The sequence below is a fragment of the Macaca thibetana genome, chromosome 6 (assembly GCF_024542745.1).
Source record: "Macaca thibetana thibetana isolate TM-01 chromosome 6, ASM2454274v1, whole genome shotgun sequence".
Lineage (NCBI taxonomy): Eukaryota > Metazoa > Chordata > Mammalia > Primates > Cercopithecidae > Macaca > Macaca thibetana.
Window position 1 is genome coordinate 38679634 of NC_065583.1, and position 27173 is coordinate 38706806.

A 27173-nucleotide genomic window follows, 5' to 3' on the forward strand; every position below is an offset into this window, starting at 1 on the left:
TGACCACTCACCCCAGGGGCCTCCTTCCATCCGGGCACCACTGTCCTTCCTGATATTCCTAGACACAAGTAGCTCATGTCACCTCAGGGTCTCTGCACATGTTGTTCACTCCATCAACAACACCCATTTACCCACTCTTGACACGCTTCCCTCCCTCCCTTTGTTCAGGTTTCTTCCCAAATGTCACCTCTTTAGAGAGACCTTTCTTGCTCCAGGTATCTAAAATCGCTCCCCTCTCCCTTATCCTCTATCCACCGGTCCTTATTTTTGCAGAGTACTCATCCCTACCAGAAATTATACCTTTGTCTACTTGCTTACTCTTTGTTGTCAATTTCTTTTCATTGTACATGCTCCATGAGAGCAGAGACAATCTGCCCTGTTCATGACTAATCTCAATAAATATTTCCTGAAAGAATAAATACAATCCATGTTTTCACCAGCTGAAACACCAGGAGCCGACAGGCCAAGAGTCCCCACGTTCCAGGAGCCTCGAATAGTGACAGGTGGCTGCATATACTGGTACCTTCTAGAGTTCAGGGCCCCTGCAGTTGGAAGCATGAGACAAACAGGTTTGACAGAGATTTCATTCAACCCTGACCTCAAAGCAAGAATACTGCTAGCCAGAATTTTCTCCCTAGCCTACCAGATACAAAGGCATCTTTTTTTTTTCATTGTTTCTTGAAAACAAACACACAGAAAAATAAGCTGAAAGAGACATACAGTAAAGTAAAATAGGTAGCAGGAACAGAAACAAAAATCTTTGCCTGGATGGGAATAAACCTACAAGCTCTCAGCCATAGTTAAGGGAGGCTCTAAAGACTGTTCCAATTCTTGGCAAAAGACAGGCCTCCAAGGTGACAGCACGTGGGTTCTTGCACAGCACAAGCTGAGGACTATACTTCTGCCTGGCATGGAAGGAGTGTTTCTTTGTGGGTTTCTGCTTCTGCAATCTCCTAGTCCACCTTAAAATTCCAAATCAGAATAGCAGCGAAAGAGCAAGGCTTAATGCATACTGCAGTAACACCGACCAGCTTAATCAGGACCATTTGTCTCCTACATGGGGATCTGGACATCCTGAGAATGAATTACACAGTGGCCTCAATTCCCTTCTGCCTTGAGGCCCGGTGGTTTTGCACTGATTTCTCAACCGAAAGAGATCATCCCCAGCTTTCTGAGGGTGGAAGTGTTTCAAACAGAGAACCAACTGCCTCTGCCCATCAAGGTCACTTTCCTGCCTTTACCTATCTGTCCTCTTACCTCGAAATGCTCTAAGAACAATTTGTTGGTCACAGCAAACTCTGAGGCAGGGAAGGGCAGGGAAAGAGAGGGCATTCAGAATCAAAGGCCTAAGATTTGAGCCCTGGTGTCTCCACAAACTGCCTGTGTAAGTTGTGCATACTTCATCTCTCTGACCCATTCCCCTCACATAAGAGGCAGGTGTTGCGAAAATCAAATAAGGCAATGCCTGGAGGAACTTTAAAGAGACCATACAGAGCCATGCTTTTATATAAGTGGGTTCTGGCTTTGGATAATGATGACATTATTGGTAATAAGAAGAATAAAGGGCAACATTTAATCATTGCTGATAATACCAGGCACCACTGGGCAAAGGATGTCCATCCTCATCTCATCTATTCTTCCAAAAAAACCCAAGACTTACTTATTAAAACTATTCCCACCTTCAGACAAAGAAACTGAGGCCTGGAGAAATTAATTTCTCAAAATCACACACTCAGTAATTCCTGAGGCTGGGATTTCAAACCACGTGTGGAGTACTCCAGAGCTAACACTTCTAAGCACTACTCTACCCTCTGCTCAGTCTTACATGCTGAATGTGAGCTGCAGGCTCTGACAACTCTGATCAGTGCAGGGAGTGACCAAGTTTGCCCTCAGAACGAAGTCTCAGTTTTCACATCTGTAAATGGGGTCAATAATAGCATTTAGCTCATAGGATTCTTAGGAGGATCAAATGACATCATGTATATCAAGCAGTGAACATGTTGCCCACTTCACAGTATGTACTCAATAAACATTAACCACAATAACTGGAAGCCTGTACTCGGTGGCAGTGGGGGAAATCTTTTAGTTTCTGTCTCAATAACCCCTTGCACTGGGCTTTAGGGGTTAAAGATGTAGCTAGGGGCCTGCTCACTGTCTCTTGGCTGAAGCCCAAACTGGGATGCCAACGGGTGGCTCACACCTGCTCAGGCTGCAGCCTGCTGTCAGTACAGAGCCCACGTCACTGAGGGAAAGGGGAATATTAGGCCATGGCAAAGGCATACACTGGCTGCATCTGCCAGTCTAAAGCTAGCTGAGAGAGAGGGTGGATTTGTTAAGTGTCTTTTAGGACAAGCAGAAAGGCTTCTGACTATCCAGGCAAGTCCAAGGAGTACCACCACCAGTCCTAGCTTTGGGGGCCAGGGTCTCATCAAACAAAATAGCTGGGAACCCAAAAAATAAAATTTCTGCAAAAACAAGCTGTTCCTGCCCCTTCTGCTCTCTCCAGCCCCCTGCCCTCCGAGCCAGGGCTATTCTAGAGCTGGGGTATTACAGCTCAACTAAATATAATTCAAGCTCAATGCACCACAGCAACTGTGTTGCACAGGCAACTCATAATGGAAAGTGAGGTGTAGAAAGTCAGCACCTAGGGAGAGCTAGAATTATACCACCTCGCCTGACTGTGGCTCAGAAGATGAAAGTGGTGGCCACGGAAACTGCATGCACAGGAGAGGGGAGAAAGAGGAAAGAAAAAGGATGTGGGGAGGAGGGCTGGAAGGAATGCAGGCGAGGGAGGGAGGGAGAGTGTCTGTCCTCTATCAGCTCAGACCTGGCAGGCCTGGAGAGAAAGCTGGAGGGGATGCTGCACTCAGCTGACTGCCTCGTGGGCCAGTGCACAGGAGGCCAGGCCACTGTGCCCATTAATGCCTTCCAGCCTTCTCAGGTTTAAAAGGGGAAATGTTCTATTTATAAGCCACCGACCAGTAGAGACCTGGCAGCCTCTGGATGGCTCTGATCCCAAAAGGATCCTGGTTACCGGTGGCTGCCTCCTCCTGCCTCTCAACTGTGGGTGTTCTAACAGCAAAAGGCCAAAGGTGACTAGAAGCAAAAGAAAAAAAAATCCTCTTTTCTGCCCTCTGCTGCTTTCATGAGACGGTGGATTTTTGGTAATGGCTGAAGGCTTTAGAAGCCTTTTAAAAATAGTGGCCCAGGCGATCCCATCAAGGCTTTCCCTACAGTTTTCAAGCCTAAATCTCCTTTTCTGTTTTACAGATCAAGGGAAGCTAAAGCACAGAGATGAAGGAAATGTACAATCAGAGGCACAACAACGGGAAACAGAGCAATGGTAATGATGTCCCTCCCCATCTCCTCTCCTGGTCCTCAATCTTGTCCTCATAAAACAAGGCAAATCTGAATATAACACCATCAGGGAGTTTGCTCTGAATGAAGGCCCAAAGAAGGATGAGTGGATGTACAGAAACAACATATAAAGCATTATGTTGTGTTGCCAAATCCCTGTGAGAGAGTGGTGGGCCAGGCTAAGGGTCTGACCCTGGGGAAGCCAGTCAGTGAAATGTGTGACCCTTGTGCACCCAGCACTGTGCACAGGTGTTTGAGGAATCACCGAGGGCTCCAATGAGGTGGTGCACTAGGAAGGAATATGGGATGGCCCCTCGGCCACAAAGAACTAGAGGGGTTAGATGTTGGAGTCAGATGATGAAATTCCTTCCAGCCCCTCTGGGTGGACCACATATGAACAGGACGGCAGAACGGAAAGATTTCAAGCATATGAAGAGTCACCAGAAAAAAATGACCCTGGTGATCACGCAGGCTAGGGTTTGAGTATGAGCTTCGCTACTTCTCAGCTGTGCTCCCTTGACCTCTTTAAGCCTGTGAGCTCCTTTAAAAACTCAGTTGTCGTGAACAGCATTTGTGCAAATGGCAGCCCATCATGTGACACTTTCATGCTCCCTGTCAAAACTTCATGCCATCCTATTTAGACTAATTTTAAAAACTTAACCTTGTGTTAAGCTAAGGGTTAATAAACTACAGTCCCTGGGCCAAATTCACCATTGCCTGTTTTGTAAACAAAGTTCTACTGGAAAACACCCACATCTGCTCATTTCCATATTGTCTATGACTGCTTTCACACTACCATAGCAGAGTTGAATAGTCCTATAAAAATAAAAATATTTACTATCCGGCCCTTTACTAAGGAAGTGGACCCCTGTGCTAAGCAATAACATTTATAAAATCAGGGGATTGGCCGGGTGCAGTGGCTCATGCCTGTAATCCCAACATGTTGGGAGGATGAGCCAGGTGGATCACCTGAGGTCGGGAGTTCAAGACCAGCCTGGCCAACATGGTGAAACCCCATCTCTACTAAAAATAAAAAAAATCAGCCAGGCGCAGTGGCGGGCACCTGTAATCCCAGCTACTAGGGAGGCTGAGGCAGGAGAATTGCCTGAGCCCTGGAGGCGGGGGTTGCAGTGAGCCGAGATCACACCACTGCACTCCAGCCTGGGTGACAGGGGTCTCAAAAAAATAAATAAAATAAAAAATGAAATAAAATAAAATAAAATTAGGGGATTTAAAAGTACTTATGTTTCCCGCAATAAACATTAAAATAAATATAGAAATCTAAATGGTAATTTAAAATATACTCTCTCAAATGACCCTGAGTACCACCAGTGGTGTGCATACCCCACTTTGAGATATACAGGAAAGAGGATTAAATGAACACTCATAAAGCACCAAGACTGAGAAACAGTAGCAGGTTGTCTTCCTCCCTTTAAGAGCAGTGCTACCAATCCAGCTGGCTTTAACTTTCCAGTGGGCTTTTCCTTTTGTAGTGGGAGTAACTGGCCTGGCCAGAAGATAAGAGTAATAATCAAGAGTAATTAGGCACTTACCAACTAATGTGCAGATATTAATGTGCTGAACTTTCATCCTCACAATCAATTTATGAAGTAGGGGTATTATTATCTCCATTTTACAGAAGAGGAAATGGAAGCTTAGAGAGGCGCAGCACCTGTCCCATGTTCTACACCCAGGATGCTATTCTACACCAGCCACACATTAATCCTCCATGCAAACTCTCTCTCTAATCCATGTGGCCGAATCTACCCAAAGAGAATGATCTGAGATATGTACAAAGGCTAATGTACAAGACCAATAGCTGGTGAATTTAACAACTTTTGAAGCTATTATGAATAACATAGGCCAATGTTGTTCATAATACCAAAAACCTGGAAAGAACAGTCTAACAATGGTAAATGGTTCAACATATTAAGATATAGTCCTATGACAGAATATTAAACAATCCTGACAGATGATACTTCTAAACATTTCATGACATCAGAAAACGTCTGCAATTTTTTAAAGCAGAATACAACAAGCATATTCAATGTAACGCCAGTTAAACTAAAATTCATCCCAACATTAACAAAATACATACAAGACATCATTTAAAAAAGGTAAGAAGGAAATATCTCTGGGAATAATATTATCAATGAGTTCTGACTGAATGTTTCAAAATATTTTGCTGTATTTCTGTAATATTCTACGATGAGTTCCTATTTCCTTCTTTAATCACTGCTCTTCTCCCCACCTCCCAGTGTGAATGACAAATTGGCAAACTACAGTGAGTTCTTCAGCATTTTTATTCAAATACAAACGATTCTTATAAAAACACTAGATTAAAAACAAACCGGAAGGAAAGAAAGGATTAAGACTTGGAAGCAAAGAGGAAGTGTTATATTTTCTTCTTCTGGGGAGGAGAGAAAGGAGGAAATTTCCATTTTTTACGTGTTTTTAACCAAGATGGAATCCCACTCTGAGCCCACTCTCAAATCCATGAGCTCTGGGCATGTAGTCTGCACCCTGGGCACTTCTGTAGATGGTATGAATATAACGTACACCCACACGATGTAACTCGGCCACCTGTCTATTGTTTCCCTGTGGTCTGAACCTCCACAGCAGATCACATGAGCTTTAAAGGTAGAGACAGACATGTGTTCTAGTTATGAGTGTCCTTACCTCTCAGTACTCACATATCTCACTGCCACCTGCCCTTAGGAACGCCCAGAAGGCTGGGCATGGCGGCTCATGCCTCTGATCCCAGCACTTTGAGAGGCTGAGATGGGAGGATCACGTGAAGCCAGGAGTCCAAGAACTTCTAGAGGCATTCACTGAAGGAAGAGCTACAGGAAGCCTAGACTCCCGCGGTTTCATCCAGCACAAGATCCAGGTGGGAGTAACAGGAAAATGTTGAACAAGAGTGAGAAGTGGAGTGAACCACACAATGCCATTTTGAAAAGCCAGATGGCCAGCGCTGAGCCAGGTCCTGACGTGCAAGAGAAGGCACGCCTGCAGCAACTTCAGCATATTCCTTTCAACATAACCCGATTAACCTATGGAATCTGAGTTAATACCCACATCGAGGAAAGTGGCACTGTAAAGTCTAGATTAGGAGACTGAGCCCTCTCTGCCTCAATCTGTCAGACTTCAGCCTTCAAGCAGTTGGAGAAGCAGTGGGAGGGCAGCATTCCTGTAAACAAGCTAATCTTTTTAGAGTTAAATAGGCAGTGACATTTGTAATTTAAAACGTCAAACTTGGAAAAGACCAACTCACACTATGAGAGCCTGCTCTTCTCTTACTCCCTTGCACTGGACTGGTGTGTTCTCTCTGACAAGTTCTCAGCTTTCTAACCTTCTCTCAGGTGGGACAGCAGGACAATAGCAGCCTGGGCTGAGAACAGGCCTCTCGTCCTGCTTCCAACCTGGACTCATTACAAAGAAAAATGAACGAATTCTCATAGTCTTTGGGGAGTAAATCTTATAACTCCCTAAAGACATTCCCTATCTTGTACCCAAAGGTAGGGAACAGCAAAAAGACAAAAAGACAACGGGGCTGCAGGGGGTGAGATGGGAAAAACGGTTCTTGCCCAGGGCAGTCTTGTTCTCTGTAATAATGAAAGGGGCGAATGAATGACAGGTATCAGATGACTAGGTGACTGACACTGGCAGTGATCACTTCCTCAAAAAAAAAAAAAAAGCTTAAGAAGAACAAAATCATACTTTCTTCTTCTTTATTACCTATACCTCCCTTTTCTCCTTCCCTTCTCTATTAGGTAAGAGTTTGACCCATTAGAGAATCTGGTGTCACTGATACAGATTCCTGACATTCTAGAAGCAAACCCAGGAAGGGTCCCCACAGGTAGCAGGGTTGGCAAAAATAAAATATTGGTTTTTAAATTTAGTATCTAGGGATTAACTTGACCAGGAGCACACATGATCTCTAGGCAGAAAAAGAAAATTCTAATAAAAAACGCTGGTGGTCTGAATAAATGGAAAGACATTCAAAGCCCTTGGAAGACATGACTTAATATTACAAAGGTGTCAACATCCTCCAAATAATCTGTATGATTTAATGCAATCCCAAAGAAAAATTTTATTTTGGGAGAAACTTCTTAAACTTATTCTAGAATTTATACTGAAGGATAAAGACTCATAAATACCCAAGTCAAACCTCAAAAAGGAGATTGAATAGAGGAGACTTAAATAAGTGGATATTAAGAGTTGCCTCAAAGTTATTATTAAAAACAGAGAGGTATTGGGACAAAAACAGCTACACAAAAAACCTGAATAAAGGGCTCAGAGACAGAACTAAAATATGCAAACCTAAAATGCAAGAACACCGGCACTACAAATCAATCAAGGGAAGAATAGGTAGCTTAGTAGATATTAACAGGAAAACTAACACTTCCCGTGGATAAAAATAAGAATGGATCTTCATGGAACATCTCATAACATGGTGGAAATCAGCTGGATTCGAAACTTAAATGTGAAAGACACACTCATAAAGCCAATAAAAGAAAACATAGGTACACATCTTTGTGACATGGGTCATAAAGGCCTTCTCCAAAATACAACTTGAAAATCATAAACCAGAAGGCAAAAAAGAGATGATTTGAATATATAAAAAGGCTTTAAAGACTTTATAGTCAAAGAAGGATACCACGAATTAAGAGACAGATGATAAGATGAGAATATATTTAAACTGGCTAAATCCAACAAGGGATTAGTATCTAGTATCAGTAGGAACTTTTTACATATCAAAAAGAAAAGATGGTAACTGAAATAGAAAAATGGGCAAAGGACATGAATAGGCAATTAACAGAAGAGAAAACCCAGTAAACTAACAGGCATATGAATAGGTGCTCAAATTCATTAATTACCAGAGAAATGCAAATTAAAACAATAATGAGCTATCATTTTACACCTATCAGACTGGCAAAAAATTAGAGAGCTGAATACTGGTAAGAGTTGGCAGGAATGGAGAAATTTGCACATTGGGTTGCTGGGAATGCAGATCAACCACTCTGGAGAACAATACAGGAGAGTGCTTAAATGAAGTCTATGCATAGCCTTTGGCCAGCAATGCTTTGGGTGGGTGTATCCCAGAGGAATTCTCACACAGGAAGACATATACAAAGATGTACACTGTGGTGGTGTGAGTGGTGATGAGGAGTTGGAGGCATGAGGAGATGGAGTACATCTCTACAAAAACAGATACAAAGTGCTGTGTACCACAAATTATGCAGTAATCAGAAGCCACAGCATAAAAGGACACAGAGGAATACGAAAGGCTCCTAACACAATGATGAGGGCACAAAATAAGAAATAAAACAAGACACAGAACATTTATTAACTCACACCATTTATTAAGAACACAGGAAGATAAAAGACACACATTTTAGAAAAAAGAACTAAAAGGGAATGAATAAATAAAACGAAACAAAAGGAAAGAATGAATGAATCAAGAAACCTGTGCTGATACTGTGCCATGAACAGGGGAGTGTGATGAATTCAACTCTCTAAACCTGAGATCCAAACAGAGAATAGAAAAGAGGAGAAGAAAAGGCTCTGCAAAGAAACGTACATATATTTATCAGCTGCCATCCTATCCCTGGCAACTGGGTCATTTGGAAAATACCAGCAGCTGACAGACATTACTTGTGGCCCTGTCTTATACTCCACAGGCACCGTATGCCCTGAGAGAAACTTCAAGATGAAAGCATCGAATTCAGAAATTCCCTTTTGCTATCTGCTCCTTCAAAACATGCTGGCTCTGTGATAAAATGTTTGCATTGAAATTCCCACCAAAACATTTCCTAGAAAGGAAAATGCTGGACATTTGGAATTTGGACTCTAGACATTTGGAATCTGGTTAAGAAGAGCAATGCCTCACTCTTAAATTCATATCAGATTGGCTTTATATCTTTAGATCGTGATATAACAGAAGGAGTGTGGCAGAACAATCAAGACCCAGAGCATTAGCGCCACCTGTGGTAGCTGAGCCCTATGGGTTTGGATTACATTGCAAATTACTGCAATCAAGAGATACAGTACAACAACCCCAGCAAGGAGGGGAAGCTAAGAACCTGCACCATGTGGGAAAGGGTCCAAAAAAGGGTGAGGAAGCACTAAACCAGACCATTACACTGGTTTGCCAGCTTGGAAATCAATCAATACCCTAAAAAAAAAAAATTCCTATTTAAATGACTCCTGAAAAAGTGGCGCATATATATATATATATATATATATTTTTTTTTTTTTTTTTTTTGAGATGGAGTCTTACTCTATTGCCCACCCTGGAGTGCAGTGGCATAATCTTGGCTCACTGAAACCTCTGCCTCTCAGGTTCAAGCGATTCTCCTGCCTCAGCTTCCTGAGTAGCTGGGATTACAAGCGTGTGCCACCATGCCCGGCTAATTTTTATATTTTTAGCAGACACGGGGTTTCACCATGTTGGCCAGGCTGGTCTCGAACTCCTGACCTTGTGATCCACCTGCCTCGGCCTCCCAAAGTGCTGGGATCACATGCGTGAGCCACTGCACTGGCAAAAGTGACCAATTTTTTTAATCCATCTTTTTATCTCCTATGTGCTAGATGAAAGGGTAATGATGGAAGAATCATTAGATACCCAAGACAAGCAACTCTCTTTGCTCTGTGAATAACGAGATGCCAAAAGCAAAATGTCACAACTGCTTGTATTTTCAAAAATAAAATTGTCTGTCTTATTCTTTTCTCGAGGGAGGTCAAGTAATGCATGTTATTAGGTATGTTGTTCTATAGCCTAGTTTTTTATAATATCAATCATTAACATACTATCAACACAATTTCAGCAAATATACCCAGCCCTCTCTGGTTCTTTGTAAAGGCTGTGTATCACTCCTTAATTGATTTAGCCAGCTCCCTATTTGGTATTTAGATTGTTTCTCATTCTTTGCTATTTTCACCAATGCCCCAACAAACTTATTTGTACAAATAAGTACAAACTATCTTTGCACTCTAATGATTTCTTTAGGACAAGCCATTGGGGGGTTAGAGGGTGGTCACTTTTTTCAGGTTTCCAAAGCATATTCTCAAAATGCCTTAAGAAATATCAGAACCAGTTGGGATGCCCACTACTAGAACCATGGTTGTCTTTCAAATCTATTGGGAGTTATCTCAAATAGAGAGATGTAAGTTCATAAGGTCACAAGTTACAAGTAAAATTCTGGCCAGTGTGGGTGGAGGTCTCCATTCATATGCCTCTCCTCCCCCACCACTTTTGGGTACTTTATTACAGTGTGTCCCAGGAGGGGCCAGGTGTGAGTATCTGTTAGTGTAGCCTGCTTGGCATCCATCCCCTCTGGTCCTGATGGCTTCCCTGATTTCCCTCTGGGAAACTACCCTACTCCCATTTTTTGCAGCAGTCTTAAAACTTTCAATCAAAGTGTACAGTTTTCCCCTGGGTGGACCCAAGTTAGACCAACTTGATGCCTGGGAATTTCAATCTTCAGAAAGGTGAGGCAAGGACTACAAACAGTTTAGAGCTTTATCGTATTATCCAGAAGACCCTTTCTCATCGGGTTCCTGGGTCTCCAGAACTCGCCTGTTCTCAAGCCTCGCTTTTCAGCTCCTCCGACCTTACTACAAGCTACCATACAGCCTTACATATTCCTTCATTATTGTTACTGTTGTTTTTGCCTCAGTTAGCCAGAGTTGACTTCAGGCGCTCTAAAACAATCTTACCTAATTGGGAGTGGGGTAGGGTGGAATTACGTCTTTGTTTCCTTGCATATTTACTTGAAATTTTTCCCTTGTTCATTTTTTTTTTTTTTTTTGGAGGTGAGGGGGAACATTTTTTTTCCTCTCAAAAAAGGCCTCTCAACCTACCCACAGCAGACATTCCAAATTACTTAACATTTTATATAAAACTCCCGCGTAAAACTTATATTTTGAAGAGAAAGAAAGGGGGAAAAATTCTCTGTCCTATAATGACTTTCACAAAAAAAAAAAAAAAAAAAAAAAACACTTCATCCTTTGGTCCACGTGGAGAGGCACTGTGCTACTGATTTTCCTAACACAACTGGAATTCACAGTGGGGCTACCTTTAAATTTTTTCTCAAGTGGGTTTTACAAAGCAAGGTGACAGGATTTCCTTTGTACTCTTGCAGCAACCTGGAAGGATTTTGTTTTTTCTCCCATACGCCAAGGAGATAATCAGCCCGAACATTGTACCAGTAGCAGGTTCATTTTAATCCCGTTGCCTTTACAAGGTTACAGGTACCCTTGGAAATCATGATTAACTAGAGTGCTTACAGGCAGCAGCAGGGCAAATGCACTATGGTCTACAGAGGCTGCCCAGGGACACTTCCAGCAGAGAAGAATGTTACCATAGAATTCATCTCCATTCTTTCCTCCCCCAACAGACCACGAAGAAAACAGAGTTACTAAGAAATCACCTAACATAGTTATTGCCTATCCAGTCCTCTGAGCGAGACCATGCTGGAGGCAAAAGCAACTTTGGCTTTCCCACAGGATAAGGCTCTCGGGGAGTTGAGTACTACTGTATTAAGTAACTTTTAAGTGGTGATGAGCTATAGTCTTAAGACCTACGATTAAAGGAGATAATGTACACAAGAATGCTTTGTAAAGTGTGACACATTATTTCAATGCAAGGCGTCACTACAGCCTTGCCAGCCAGGCTTACTTACCGTCCCTCTGGAGTCACCGGTGGAAAGTTGGGGTGGAGACATGTCCCACTGCACTCGGGAACTGGGGCCAACCCAACATGCCCACAGCACCGCCTGGTGGTTCGCGCCTGGAGTAGCAACTTCTCAAAGCCCACTCCCAACCCTGGCTGTAGGTTACCCAAGCATCATACTTACTCCCTTCACTCTGGCTGTCTTTGTTCGAGTTGTAGACCTGGAAAATAAAAATGAAAATTCACTTGTGTGCATTTTATACCACCCTATAGGTTCACTGTAGAAAACCATTATCTTCCTCATTTTCCCTAGTTTGCACCATGAAGTAGAAAGTAATTTCTGGCTCCCAAATATGAACCCATTCAATAATTATCTACTTCTCAGTATTTACTTTAGCTGTTCTTAAGTGTGTGTGCATCAGAATCATCTGTGCAACTTTATTGTGTAAAAAAAAAAATTCCCTCTTTTCAAGAAAGCAAGTAAATGTATATGCGTACATAAAGAGAAAAGAGAAAAAAATTAAAATTAGTTACAAATCGTTAAGCATGAACTGCGTACCAGGCAATGTGCTAAGCATTTCACATGAACGATCTGAAATAATCAACATGACAATTCTGTTGGGCAGGAGCTGTTATTATCACTGTTTCACAGATGGAGAATATGAAGCCTAGAGGGGTTAACTAATGTCTCACAGCTAGTTAGTGGCAAAGTCAGGACCTTTACATCAGAAACGTTGACTGTTAATACTGGGGAGTGGGAACTGTTACTTTTTACTCTGCGTACTTCTAGAAATTTGAATGTTATAAGGAGAATATATATTTTCCATAGAAACCCCTTAAATAATAGAAATCATAAAAAGGGAAAGTACCCCAATAAAGAAAAAGAAAATGCCCAATATAAAAGAGACAAGGACATACTGCAAGGGTCAGCAAGTTTTTCTTGCAAAGGGTCAGATGTTAACATTTTACGCTTTGTGAGCCAAGAGGCAAAATCAATGACATTATGTAGCTACTTCTACAACAAGATAGAAAGCACATTTTCATAAATTTTTTGACAAAATTGAGAATCTAATAATATTTGAGTATGATTTTCTGAAATGTAAGCCTACTAATCAGAAGAATTTTTTTTTTAAGAGAGGTTGATATTTAGCTTAATTGGTGCTCAAAGTTAGTATTCCTTATAAAGTCGATTGTAGATGTTTGTTTGTAAACATGATGCTTGGCTTATGGGCTCTACAAAAGAAGGTGGTGGGCTGGATTTGGTCTGTGGATCACAGTTTGCCCGTCCCTGATATGCTGTCATAATTAAATAAGATGAAACCTCTACTTTAGAAAAGAAAAAAATTGGCTGGGAGCAGTGGCTCACACCTGTAATCCCAGCACTTTGGGAGGCCAAGGGGGGTGGATCATGAGATCAGGAGATCAAGACTGTCTTGGCTAACATGGTTAAACTCCGTCTCTACTAAAAAACACAAAACATTAGCCACTCGTGGTGGCAGGCGCCTGTAGTCCCAGCAACTCGCGAGGCTGAGGCAGGAGAACGGCATGAACCAGGAAGTGGAGCTTGTAGTGAACCGAGATCATGCCACTGCACTCCAGCCTGGGCAACAGAGCAAGACTCTATCTAAAATAAATAAATTAATTAAGTAAAGAAAAAAAATCATAGAACCCAAGCCCTTCTTTGGTTATTAAGGTTCTGTAGGTATAGAAAGGTATAAGGTGAACCTGATCATAATATATATAATTATATATTATATTATATATATTATATATAATTATTATATATATTTTATATATAATTTTATATATATCTCCCTCCAGTGATTCTAATGGCCACTCTCTGTTGAGAACCACTTATTTAACCCCTAAAGAAACCAAGACAACCACCTCTGAAAAGAACCATTAAATCCAGAAAGGGATTTTTTACTTAAGAAATATGACGGAGAATGGCTGGTCAAGAGGTCCCACTTGGCCCTTTAGCTGCTTTGTGTCATTGGGTCTCTTAGCCTCTCTGGGCATCTATTGCCTCATCTGTAAAATGAGGGAGTCACTCAAGAAGGTCTTTGAATTATCAAGCTCTAAATATAACAAATCACCCTATTTTATTATTAGTTTTCTAAGGAAAACTAAAGCTACCAGGCCACTTATTAAAGGTCAGAAAGATTAGGAAAAAGGGAAGAGGTTTCTGTACTTAAAGAGGATTGTCTAATGAATAAAAAGGCATCAATGCATATACCTAAAAGTTCGAGAGATAAGGAGTCAAAGGATTTTGATCCTGGCCTGGGCTTCCCCATCGGTAACTTCATCTTGCTGAACTTTAATTTCTTCATCTATAAAATGTGGGCGATGATAGGTTTTCCTGACTGACTCAGCCAGAGATGCTGTGAACATCAAATGAGATTGTGCCAAAGAAATACAATGAAACAGCACAACACAATGCAAGTGCTCTGGACTCTACTACTGAGAAAAGAAATGCTTAACATTCAAGGAATCTAAGGGGAGGGCAAAAGTCACCACCAAGTCTAGGTGGAGGCTGACATAGAGGTTGTGTAATTTCTACTTAAAAGAGGAAACACAGTGGCCCATTCTCCCTCAGCAGCATCTTTATCATCTATATAAATGAACTTGAGCTAGACCATGGTTTCCAAATCGAGCCCCACAGCACCTGCACAAACAAGGACTGCCAAAGGGGTTGGAGAGAGGGTGAAAGCAAATGACCCCTCCCTTGGCTTTTATCCATTTTACTCATGTGGCTGTTGAACAAGGGCATAGCAGCTTTGAAAAGTTTGAAGACCTCCTAAATAGTAATTTCCCATGTTGCTCGTGATTCGTTTACTTATCCATGCATTTAACAAATATTTACTGTGTGCTTATAATGGTCAGGCAATGTTCCAGGTACTGGGGATACAGATGAACTAGACATCTGTAATCTCTGCTCTCATAAAACTTTCCAATTAGTGAAGAAAACAGAAATAAGCAGATGCACAAATATGATTACTTCAAATATTGATAAGTACATTGGAGAAAGTTAAAATAAAAAAAAGCGGGGGTGTATTGTGGACTTTAGGTGAGGAAATGCTTCTCGGAAGAGGTGACCTTTGCGCCAGGCCTGACCGATGAGGGGCACCTCCTTGGGAAGATGTGGGGCCAGTGCCAACAAAAAGTACCAGTCCTTAGAAGGTGAAAAGTCATTGCATTTGAAGGAAGAAGGCCAGTGTGGTTGGCAATCAGTGCAATGCAGAGAGGGGTAGGAGATGAGGATAGGGCAGAGGGGCAGCGATCCGATCCTGCATAGCCTTGTGACCTGTGAGTGAAATGGGTCACAGTGTAATAGCTAGGACCAGAGATCCATGGTGACTGGCATTCACTAACCTTGGAAAGTTGGGCAAGGGAAGTACAGTAGAGAAGACCACACTTTGGCAAGTATTTTTTTTCAGCCATCCTTGATCCCTGCATTTCTCCCAGTAAATTCAAACATTCTATCCAAGGGAAACTTGCTTCTATTTATAGCTGGCAAAATCCAGAAGGAATAGTAAAATGCAGGACTTCCAGCCCTCCTTAATTAGGATGAATTTGTGCCAAATTACTGTCTTTCAATGTTTCCTGGGTCTCAGGAGATCCCTTCCTGGAACACCCAAGCAATCCCTGAATTGGAGAAGTATAATCAATGAGCCAAAGGCACCAGAAACATGTACCCACCTGCTCCTCTGAGGCCAGGCCGTTAATCTCTGTCTGGTTTGGGTTAATGAGCCAAGGAGAATGAGTTTTGAAATGAAGCCAACAAATCCTGCTTACCAGGACTTTGTGACTACAGGGCCCAACAAAGAAGGCCCAGGGTGGGGAAGCAACCAGATGCTGGCTCAGTCACAGCACTAAGCAGGAATGGTTTTGTTTACCTAGCACTTACCAAGTGCCACACATGGCAACGTCTAATCCTTGCAACCACCATATGGATGAGGTCTAGAATTATTCACATTTTAGAGATATGGAACCTGAGACCCAGAGTGGTTACACAGTTTGTGTAAGGACACAGAGCTGGTCAGTGATGTACTATTCTATCTTGCCTCTAAAGGATGTTCCAATAATTCCCTTTTACCTTTCTAGGCAGTGGCAAATGTATATCACTACCAAGCCCCTCCACTGGTTGGTATTATGGCTCATAAATACCTTCTATACTGACAGAAGCCAACAGCATCTAATTCACCCTTTAGAAATGGTCGGTCTGCTCTGGGTTATCCTTCTTCTACAGATCTCATAGCTGCCCACTAGCATCAGACTGAGGTTCAGAGGCAAGAGCAATGTCCTGAAAGGTCACTTTGACCATAGCTTTGTCTTATGATTAGCAATCTCAAATTTATATGCTTTCAGGTAAGCCTCTTTAGAGTATCTATCTTAATAGAATAGAACCCAACTCTCCAGGAGCAACCCAAGCGGACAACGGGCACTGAACAATGCCCTGATTTATGGCTCCTCAGAAGACTGAAACAGTTAACGCACCTTCGACAACTCAGCTTCAGCTAACCTCTATCTGTTCTGCTTAGCTAGAGTACTCTAAAACCTGGGAACATTGTCTCCTTTGGGTTTACATACTTTGATGTAGGTATAGTCTAGTTTCTACCGACCGTTGTATATGAAGATTTGTTAAAGATCCATGCCTACAAGTATCTATTTTCAAGTATATGCTTCTGGAAAAGAGAAATTACATGTGTTTACTTTATCTTATCAGGAACTATCTAAGAGTCATTAAAGAATAATTACGACAGATAGAAATTAGTAATGATGATGATGACAAAAGCCCTGCTATGTGCCAGACACCATGCCAAGCATTCTGTGTGCACTGTCTTATTCGGTTCTCATACCAGCCTAATTATTCCTGTCACAGAGATGAGAAAACTGAGGCATTAGAGAAGTTAGGTCACATGGCCAAGGTCAGACAGCTGGAAATGGGCAGAGTCCAGACAGGAACTCCCACGGTCTGTCTCCAGACACCAAGCACTTAACCACTAACCACATGATCAATAAGTCATTGTGATGATGACGACAATGACGATGACGATGACGATGATGAAGATGATGATGATAAAGGTGAGATGTTGTGGGCAGCTGGACAGGTGAATCACAGAAGGAAGAACTTGCTCTGAGTCAGAAAGAAAATGAAACTGGGAACAGCCTTCTGATTCTAGCCTGGAGTATTTACCACGAATCCATGCAACCAGCTGGCATCTAGTGTAGAAGCAACACTTCATATTCTCTCTGAACCACAGGGTTTGATCCTGATGATAAACACCAGGGGTGGAGAGTAGCTCTTTGATACAAATCACAGGGCACTGCAATTCTGAGTCCTTACCCAGAAGCTGCAATGAAAGTACAATTTAATAAATCAAAGGAGGGCGAGGAAAGCCTTCATATGCTTCCTCTGCACCACGATGTGATTTTGCAGTAAATTCTGTTCACCGCTGAGCCAATTCAGTTTACATGTCCCTACAGAATTAACAGAGAATACACAGAGTCATTTGGATTCCCAGAATTTTTCTATGAGTACCTTTATTACCATTATCCAAGCCGTACTGAGAAAGCAGAGAGGCTTGTTTTTCAAATGTAGAAATTAAAGACATAAGTAAAGCAAAAATTTGACAAAACAATGGAACTTTTCCCTTTCACACACAGCTGCGTTAGAGTTCAGCCATACCACACTTTGGATCAAAATCTGGACAAAATAAAAATGCTGGAAAAATAGGTTCATAAGTAAATTTGTTTAAAACTGATGCTCCTCTCTAAACCGCACCATCTTTACCTAAATGCACATCCAAACCCTATGATCCCCTGAGGTCTACTCCAAGTAGCCTGGGATATCTAATCTCCTCCCACCTGGATGCTCCCCTGATGTACCAATGTGTAGACACACTGAATGGGGCAATGTGTCAACATCTTAAAACAGTGAACAGGCTGGTTCTACACCGTCGAATATCATCTCATCCCCTCTGTGTGACAAAATGAGTCCATCACTAGAGTCAAAAGAGCTTGTTCTTTTGCATTGTTTCTGTCAGTGGTGACAAACTTGTAGTAATCTACTGCTTAGGTTCAAAGTCCAACTTTACTATTTGTTGGCTAACATGCGCATCAGTTATCACCCCAGACCTCAGTCTTGCCATCTGAAAAAGGATACTAACACTCTCCACCTCTTAGGATTGTTGTAATAATTAAATGGAATCACAGATATACAATATTCAACACAGCACTGAATGTAAATTCTATGGCCTATTGAACATTTTATAAGGATTAACTTTCATCATCATCACTGTTATTTTCCTCCTTCCTTCTCTTCCCACTGTGTTTAAAAAGCAAAAATAAATAAATAAATAAAAGCCTTTTCTGGTGATGGAAATGTATCCCCTACGGGATAAATGGCTAAGGATGGGAAATGTCATTTGAGGGACCCTGTGGCATTGGTCTTGTTGGCAATGTAATATAACCAACTGAAACTAATAGATGAAGGGAAAGGAAAGGAGACAATCTAAGGTCAACTTTTAGATCAATGGTTCTTAATCTTTTTTAAAATAGCAATCAAACATAAAAATAGCCACCTGCCACCAACCACTTTTTCACTATCAATTATGTGCCAAGCACCATACTAAGCATTTAAATGAATGATTTTATTTCATCCTCAAGTCTATGGGGTACTACACCTGCTTCTATTTCATAGCATCACATGGGTTAATTAACTTTCCAAAGGTTACATACTAGCAAATTACAGAGCCAGGATTTGATTTAGGCAGAGCACAGTAGACCAGAGTCTGTACTCAACCACGACTTCATACAGCTTCTCCACCCAGTCCTGCTTTCCAGAGGAAAAATAGCCTGCCAATTAACAAAGAACTCAAAAGAGGCTAAGCAGTAATTAAAATGGCAACAATGCAACCATTATGTAATAACAAAATTTCCACCCAATTTAAGCATAACAGGAATTCTACAAACTTCCAATTAATACAAGTGTGGCAGTAATTAAAAACCACAACCAGCTTGAGACATTTTAGGATGCCCAAAAAACATCCCTCCTAAAACCTATCAGCACATACAGAGAGAACTGGCCAGGGTTGCCAAAGACTGTGTGGCAGGTTTCTCAGTTGAGCACCATATTAGAATGTTCGGCAAACACTAACACAGGCTAAATTTAGGAACTTTTTTTTTTTTTTTTTTTTTTTTTTTGAGAAAGAGTCTTGCTCTGTCAACCATGGCTGGAGTGCAGTGGTGCGATCTCGGCTCACTGCAACTTCTACCTCCTGGGTTCAAGTGATTCTCCTGCCACCTGAGCAGCTGGGACTACAGGCCACGCCTGGCTAATTTTTTGTACTTTAGTAGAGATGGGGTTTCACCGTGTCGCCCAGGCTGGTGTCAAACTCCTGAGCTCGGGCAATCCACCCGCCTCGGCCTCCCAAAGTGCTAGGATTACAGGCATGAGCCACTGTGCCCAGTCTTAGGAACTTTTGATAGCACCCCTGAGAAGTTACTAGTAAGACACCCTTAGTCTGTGGAATGCCACCCATGAAACCCAATAATGGACATGATTTTTCTAGATCCGGACTTCTCTTTTCACCCATGGGCCACTGGCCACATTTGGAAAAGCTTTTGAGAAGGAATTGTTTGAATCTGAAGCATGAATAGCCCGGAGTAAATAAGGATGTGTATCAACTCAAGGGGTCAGAGCTTGGGAGCCAGCTATTGGTTCTTCCTCCTCCTCCTCCCATGAGAAATGTGGCTCTCATCACTATGGTCTGAGTGGTGAAACATGCTCAGTGGAGCAAAAATAACATGGTTGTTGCAACTTTTCTGTTTCTCAGCTGGCAATACTCTGTCAGGCTTTCCCTTTCCACTGCTACCACTGTTGCACTTGCTGTCTTAGGGAGGCTCCCTCAAATGTGAAACCAATAAAAATATAGTTGATGGCACTTCCCAATGACTGATTCCTGAACCAGTGTCAAGACCTTGCTCTTACCCTGTAGAATTATACATAAAGGGGGTTCAGTAACTGGCACATAGCCAGCCACTCAGAAAGTACTGACTGGATAAATAGAGTAAGAGAGAAACTGCAATTGAAAAAAAAAAAAAAAAAAAAAAAAAACCAGTAAAGGTGGAGTTGGTGAGGACAATGCATTGGCCAGACAGAAAAGGCAAGCTAGATGTGTGCTCAGGTGTCCAGGTGACTGTTTTGTTCCCCCATCACCTGGCAAATTCTCTATGAAACTTTCTTACAAGGGAATGGAAATAGACAATTCAGGCTTTCCTAGGAGACAACAGGATACAGATATATCTTATTTGGCTTAACTCAAGGCTATCAAAATCCCTCACATCGCCATTTATTTTCTATGTTCCGCCCCTGTGTGTTAGGTCTACATCCACCAGGTGACAACGAATGCTGCTAATAGTTTTGGAGCCCATGGTACCACTGGGGAGTTCTGAAATAAGGGCTAAGGAAGGGGTTCTGTACCTATTGGTGCCGAGTGCCTTCCCCTACACAATCAGAGGCATCTCAAGACTAGGCAGTCTCTTAGAAAATGGCCCAGTAAAAAGTGACCAAATGGCTGTGCTCCTACAGCCATCCAAAAGACAGAGTCTTTTAACAGCCCCTGAAGCTTTCTTGCTGGTGAATAAAAATTGCTGCTTGCTGTTCAAAACGTAATTACAACAATGATGACAAATAGAAAAATAAACTTTCTTTTCCATTAGTTCAAGCACTGCCTGCTGCTTTGTACCTTGTGGATATAAGCAAGTTATCTCTTTGTATTATTCCTCAGTAACACTGGGGGGGGAAAAGTGCTCTGGACACCTGTGATTAGTACTGTTCAACATCCATGCCCCTCTTTTTCCAGGGAAACCACCCTCATTTTCCTTGGGGATCCACCTCCCTGCCAAGGCAAGTCCATATGATTTGGGTGGGGCTGGTCCCAATTCCATCTTCAGGTTTGTTGCATGTGATCCAGACTATGCATCCTACGGCACATGTCATTGGCCCAAGCCAAACTCAGCCAATGACACTCACTCACTTTTTATCACAACTATTGGAAATGAGGCCTTGTGTTGCTAGGAAAACAGGATGCATACCTGAAGCTTTTGAGGCCAACTTCGGCTACCACACAGGCAAAGCCTTGAGCAGAAAAGGTCAAACAAAGGAATGCAGAGCCATGAATGAAGGGACATGGGATTCTGATGGTATCATTTGAGTCCTTTTATCTTAACATATCAGAAGCTCATCCCTGCTCTTTCCATAGTATATCAATAACATCCTTTTTATTTTGTAGTTGTTTCTGTTGCTTGCAGACAAGGGCTGTCCTACTTGTGCTTTATAGGGAACTCTAGCGTGAAGGAGAAAAAAGTGCAACAGAGTTGAACAAGAAACTGTGCTGTCATCCTTGAATTTCCCATTCCTTCTACCTCACAAATCCAATCGGTTCCAAGTTGTATCATTTCTATTACTATCATAAATCTTGAACCTATTCCTCATCCCCACTTCTTTTTCTATTGCCCAAGGTCAAATTGTCTTTGCCTTCTCACCTAGACCTTGACATTGGCTATCTCCTGGTTCTTGTTGGCTCCACTCTCTGGCTCTGCTCACTTGCTCCACAAGATGTGTTTCCCTAAACCACAGTGTTGGTTGGAGAAGAGAAGCCTTCAAAACATCAAAATACCAGTCTTCAGATTCTCAAAGGGCAGTGATGTGAAGAAGGGGAAATCTTATTGGGCTGAACAGAGATGAAGGTCAGGGTGGAGTCCCCAGGAAGGCAGATTTCAGCTGAATCTAAATAACTGATAGGAGCTCTTCATGGTCCACTAAAGCAGGAGACTGACCCAGCATCCTCTTACACACAGACCTAAGCCCCTTCTGTCTAGCAGGTAGCCCAGGCATTCCTGGGCTGATTAATTTAGCTGCATTTGGGGTTTAATCATCATTAGCCTAACCCTTTCACTGGTATAGGCCCTGGACAGATTCCAAAACAGGGAGAAATAGATTTGGATGAAGTAGAGTCAAGGGTTGGATGCTGTGGGCTTTGGAAACTTGGCATTAAGGCCTGTGTTAAAGCAAACTAAATATGGCTAGAGAAGTACTCCATACTCCTATATTTGAGTCCTTGTGGACTAACCGTAACCTAACTTAATAGGTAGACACCTGAAACAATAGCTGAGTCTTGGCCAATCCCAGCAGCCATACCTCAACCACTTATACACTGGTGAGTGAGTGTTCAAACTATGTTCAAATAAGGCAAACACCAAGCTGTAACCAATCCAGTTGTTTCTGTACTTACTTCTGATTTCTGTACGTCACTTATTATTATTATTATTTTTTGTCTATAAATTTGTTATGACCACGAGGCATCCCTGGAGTCTGTCTGAATCTGCTGTGATTCTGGGGGCTGCCCGATTCACAAATTGTTCATAGCTCAATTAAACTCCTTTACATTTAATTTGGATGAAGTTTTTATTTTGTCACCTGGTTCTACCGCTTTTGAGCTATGGGCCCTTAGACGATCATTTAACATTTCTGAGTCTGCTTTCTCATTGCAAAGTAGAGCTAAGAAATAATACTTATGAGAGTATTAACGGAATTTAAAATAGTCATCACAGTGACCGGAGGTGCTCAAAAACGTTATTTCCCTTTTCCTTACTCCACAAGTATTTCCTAACTTACTTGATGGCTGCAGACAACCTTAATCTCTCGTTTCTTTGATCTCTTACTGCTCCTACAGTCTGTATTCTACAGAATTTAATACCTCCAAATACAATTTTTCATTCTCATCATTTCCAATCTCCAATCAAGGTCAGTTTTACATTTCTATGGGGCAGGGTTTAGGGGAAGTGATCTATGTGGCATCTAAGTGTTTGCATATATTCAGTGTCCAAGAAATTATTCCTGATTAAACGACAAGGGGCTTACAGATGCGCATTCCTTCGTCTGGGTCTTTCTCTGCAGGTCTGAGGCAGGTCATAATGACCTTGATGAGCAAATTATCCTTATAGCAATGCTTTCACATTTTGAGTGTCACTGGCACTTACTGCACTTCTCTGCGAGAAATTTCAAATTAAGCTGAAATAGTTTCAAGAGAAAAGGTGAAACAGCTCCTCCTGGAGCATGTAGGTGGTAGGTTACACCCCAGCAACCAGTGAAGGAGTAGGCCATTTATTTTAACTTGTGTTTGGTCCTGGTGAATTAGGCGCAGGCTAACTGTTCTGGGGTTATTAACACTGATTGTTGTGAGTGCTTCTCCTCCCCTACCCCGTGACTTTGATTTGCGTGTTACATAAACACTGTTGCCATAGTTATAATTCAGGAAGCTTTGTTGTTTGACCTTAAGAAAAATTCAACCTCAAATCAGGATAACACTGACTCTCTAGACCACAATAGACCATCAGAGGATAGGATCTGCCAAATTTCTTCAAGCTTCTAGAAGGAACTACTGTATTTTGGGTAACAAGCAAGCAACAAGAGGAGGAAACGCTGCAATGTTATGCAATTTCCTTGCATTTCATATTCAGCAATCCTGAAAACCTTTATAAGCAACTTCCCTAACTCTCAACCAAAGATTGGAGTCACAGCCAACATAAACAAAAACTGGATGCAACAGAGGAAGAAAGAAATCTAAGTAACGTACAAGTCAGAAAAGTATTTCAGGAAATCTTTAAAGACAGCAGAAAGGGCACAAGCTCATTTGCTATCAAGTGCATGACAGTTCAGTAGATAGTGTGCAAGCTGACATGTATGTAGGATGTGGCCAGGTCGCAGTGTGAGGAGTCTCTTACGGCTCTAGCACTTCCTGGCTTCACGCTGATGCAACATTAAAAAGTGGATGTGAACCCACTCATCTGTCAGCATGCCATTTTCACGGTGAGAGGAGAGACTACCTCCCATCCCCCCAAAAGAAACCGAAATATTAAACAGAGAATGTCTTTATGTGCTCCCCTCCCCAACCCCCAATCCAGTGTTTTTGGAAATAGTTACACATCTCTGTTAGCAGAAGAGAGAACCTTGCTCTTTTGTGCTTTAGAAAACTGCAAATGAGAAATTCCTCAGGATGGTATGCAGGACATCAAAGTAGGAGCTCATAAGGCTCTTCTGCTGCCCAAGTGGGGCCCAGTCCAGGAGAAACCACGGCCAGAAAGTGAGTCAGCGCACCACGCTGCTCCTTTCAACCTCCAGTCCCTCCTTCCAGGAGGTTCCAGGCACTGGCATGCAGAGCTATCTACATTGTAACTTGAGGCTGATGCAGTCAGACAAACTCAAAGCACGTTCATGATCTCCTTCATCCCCACAATGCCCCTTGGAGAGGCAGAAGGTGAATGTTATGTTATGCAACACAGACACAGGGAAAGGTGACTTGTTCCCTTGCCACAGACAGCTGTGAGCTCAGAGGACTGCATTTCTAGATCTATGACTCGAAGCTGAGTTTCCTACCCCAAATCTAGAAATAATCTTTTTTTTTTTTTTTTTTTTTTTTTGAGACGGAGTCTCGCTGTGTCTCCCAGGCTGGAGTGCAGTGGCGCGATCTCGGCTCACTGCAAGCTCCGCCTCCCAGGTTTACGCCATTCTCCTGCCTCAGCCTCCGAGTAGCTGGGACTACAGGCGCCCGCCACCACGCCCGGCTAGTTTTTTGTATTTTTAGTAGAGACGGGGTTTCACCATGTTAGCCAGGATGGTCTCGATCTCCTGACTTCGTGATCCACCCGCCTCGGCCTCCCAAAGTACTGGGATTACAGGCTTGAGCCACCGCGCCCGGCCTAGAAATAATCTTGATGCCAACTCGTATGTATGCAACAAGAGATTCTGAGAATAGTCACTCTTTTGTTCTGTTGCTTAGAGCTGGCAGGAAAGGGTGTCCCCAGCACTGTGACCACATGGAGAACCTCAGTATTCTCCTACAACTCCCAAGGAGCAGAATGAGGTTTCTAAAATGGAACTGTAGTTTCTAGAATTCTGTGCTCTGTATGGGTCCCCCACCTCCATCGCAGGCAGAATCCACTCCACTTCCGACTCCAGGAATAGTATGACTTAGGCCAGCCAGAACAGCACATTTACTCCCAACCCACATACCTTTACAAAAATTCTCAAACATACAGAAAAGATGAAAGAAGAGACAGTAAACACGCATATACCCATCACCTCTATTCTATGGTTGTTCATATTTTGCTATATTTGCCTTATCACATATCTAGCCATCTATCTTCCATTAGTCCATCCTGGTTTTTAATAAATTTTAAAAGGAGTTGCAGATATCATTACTTTTAAACATTTCAGAACACATATCATCTAAAGTTCAATAGTTGCCCATTTTTAAATGTAAAATGTACATACAACAAAATATACAGTTCTTAAGTGTGTCAAACATGAATTGTGACAATTTCATATACTCATGTAAGCTAAACCTCTATCAAGATAGAAACATCTCTATCATCTCAGATAGTTCCCTCAGACCTCCTTCCATCTTACTCCCACCCCTCACACATCCCATGCACCGGCAACCACTGTCCTGTTTTGTTTTGTACCCCTAATTAGTTTTGCATATTCTAGATCACTGAACAAACAGACTTACATCATATATATTCTTTTATAGCCAATCTGTTTCACTCAGCATACGTTGTTTTCTTTTTTTACTTTAAGTTCTGGGATACATGTGCAGAATGTGCAGGTTTGTTACAGAGGTATATGTGCCATGCTGGTTTGCTGCACCTACCACCCATCACCTAGGTTTTAAGCCCCGCAAGCATTAGGTATTTTTCCTAATGCTCTCCCTCCCTTTGCCCCTCATCCCCCAACAGGCCCCGGTGTGTGATGTTCCCCTCCCTGTGCCCATGTGTTCTCATTGTTCAACTCCCACTTATGAGTGAGAACATGTAGTGTTTGGTTTTCTGTTCCTGTGTTAGTTTGCTGAGAATGATGGCTTCCAGCTTTACCCACATCCCGGCAAAGGACATGAACTCATTCTTGTTATGGCTGCATAGTATTCCATGGTGTATATGTGCCCTATTTTCTTTATCCAGTCTATCATTGATGGGCATTTGAATTGGTTCCAAGTCTTTGCTATTGTAAATAGTGCTGCAATAAACATACGTGTGCATGTATCTTTATAGTAGAATGATTTATATGATTTATAATCCTTTGGGTATATACCCAGTAATGGGATTGCACTCAGCATAAAATTTTTAAGATTCATCCGTGTTGTGGTCTGCACCAATACTTTCAGTCCTTTTCACTTCTGAGTTGAAATTTAATGTTTGAATATACCATAGTTTTATTGATTCCTTTGTTCATGGACACCTAGGTGGTTCCCTGTCTGTGACTATCATAAAGCTGGTCCAAAGGTTTTTGTACAAATCTTATTGAAGACATGTGTTTTCACTTCTCTTGGGTAAATGCCTAGGAGTGGAACTGCTGGATTCTACAGTAGAGTTTCTTATTTGTTATTAAACAAAAAACTTCCAAGCCTTTGTCCACAGTAGTTGTGCCATTTTACTTACACCCCCATCAATAATGTATGAGAGTTTGGGTTGCTTCACATCCTCACCAGCACTTGCCAGTCTTTTAATTGTGTTGTCAATCTTTTCCTTTTAGCTGTTCTGATGGGTATGCGCAGTAGTATCTTATTACAGTCACAAATTGCATTTTTCTGATGATCGATGATATATACTTTTTCATGTACGTATTGGGCCATCTTCTTTTGTGAGGCACCTCTTCAAGTCTTTTGTCTATCTTTTAGTTAGGCTCTTCTTTTTATTATTGAGTTTTATGGGTTCTCCATACATTCTGGATATGTCCTTTGTCAGATATATGGTTTGCAAATATGTCCTCTTATTCTGCAGCTTGCCAGTTGATTTCTTAACAGTGTCTTTTGATAAGCACTGGTTTTTAATTTAAATCAAGTCAATTTTTTTTCATGTTTTTGTAGGGCTATCACTTTCTATGTCCTACTAAATAACTTCTGCCAATCCCAGATCGCAAAGATTTTGCCCCGTGTTTTCTTCTGGAGGCCTTATAGTTTTAGCTGTTATGTCTATAACCTACCTTGATATTTTTTAACCTCTACAGTGGCTAGAAATAAAAATTCACCTTGAATTAATCCCCCTAGTTACCTTAGTTTACAAACATTATTTAGAG

At 41.9% G+C, this 27173-nt stretch overlaps 1 protein-coding gene across 8 annotated transcripts in view; it reads right to left on the reverse strand.

The window, feature by feature from the left end:
- ARHGAP26 (Rho GTPase activating protein 26) overlaps window positions 1-27173 on the reverse strand; it is a 466949-nt gene that overhangs the window by 209228 nt on the left and 230548 nt on the right. For all 8 annotated transcript variants that reach the window (XM_050794915.1, XM_050794913.1, XM_050794910.1 and 5 more), the window contains exon 12: window positions 12219-12255. In XM_050794915.1, the coding sequence (XP_050650872.1) occupies window positions 12219-12255 (37 nt within the window). The remainder of the gene's footprint in view (window positions 1-12218; window positions 12256-27173) is intronic.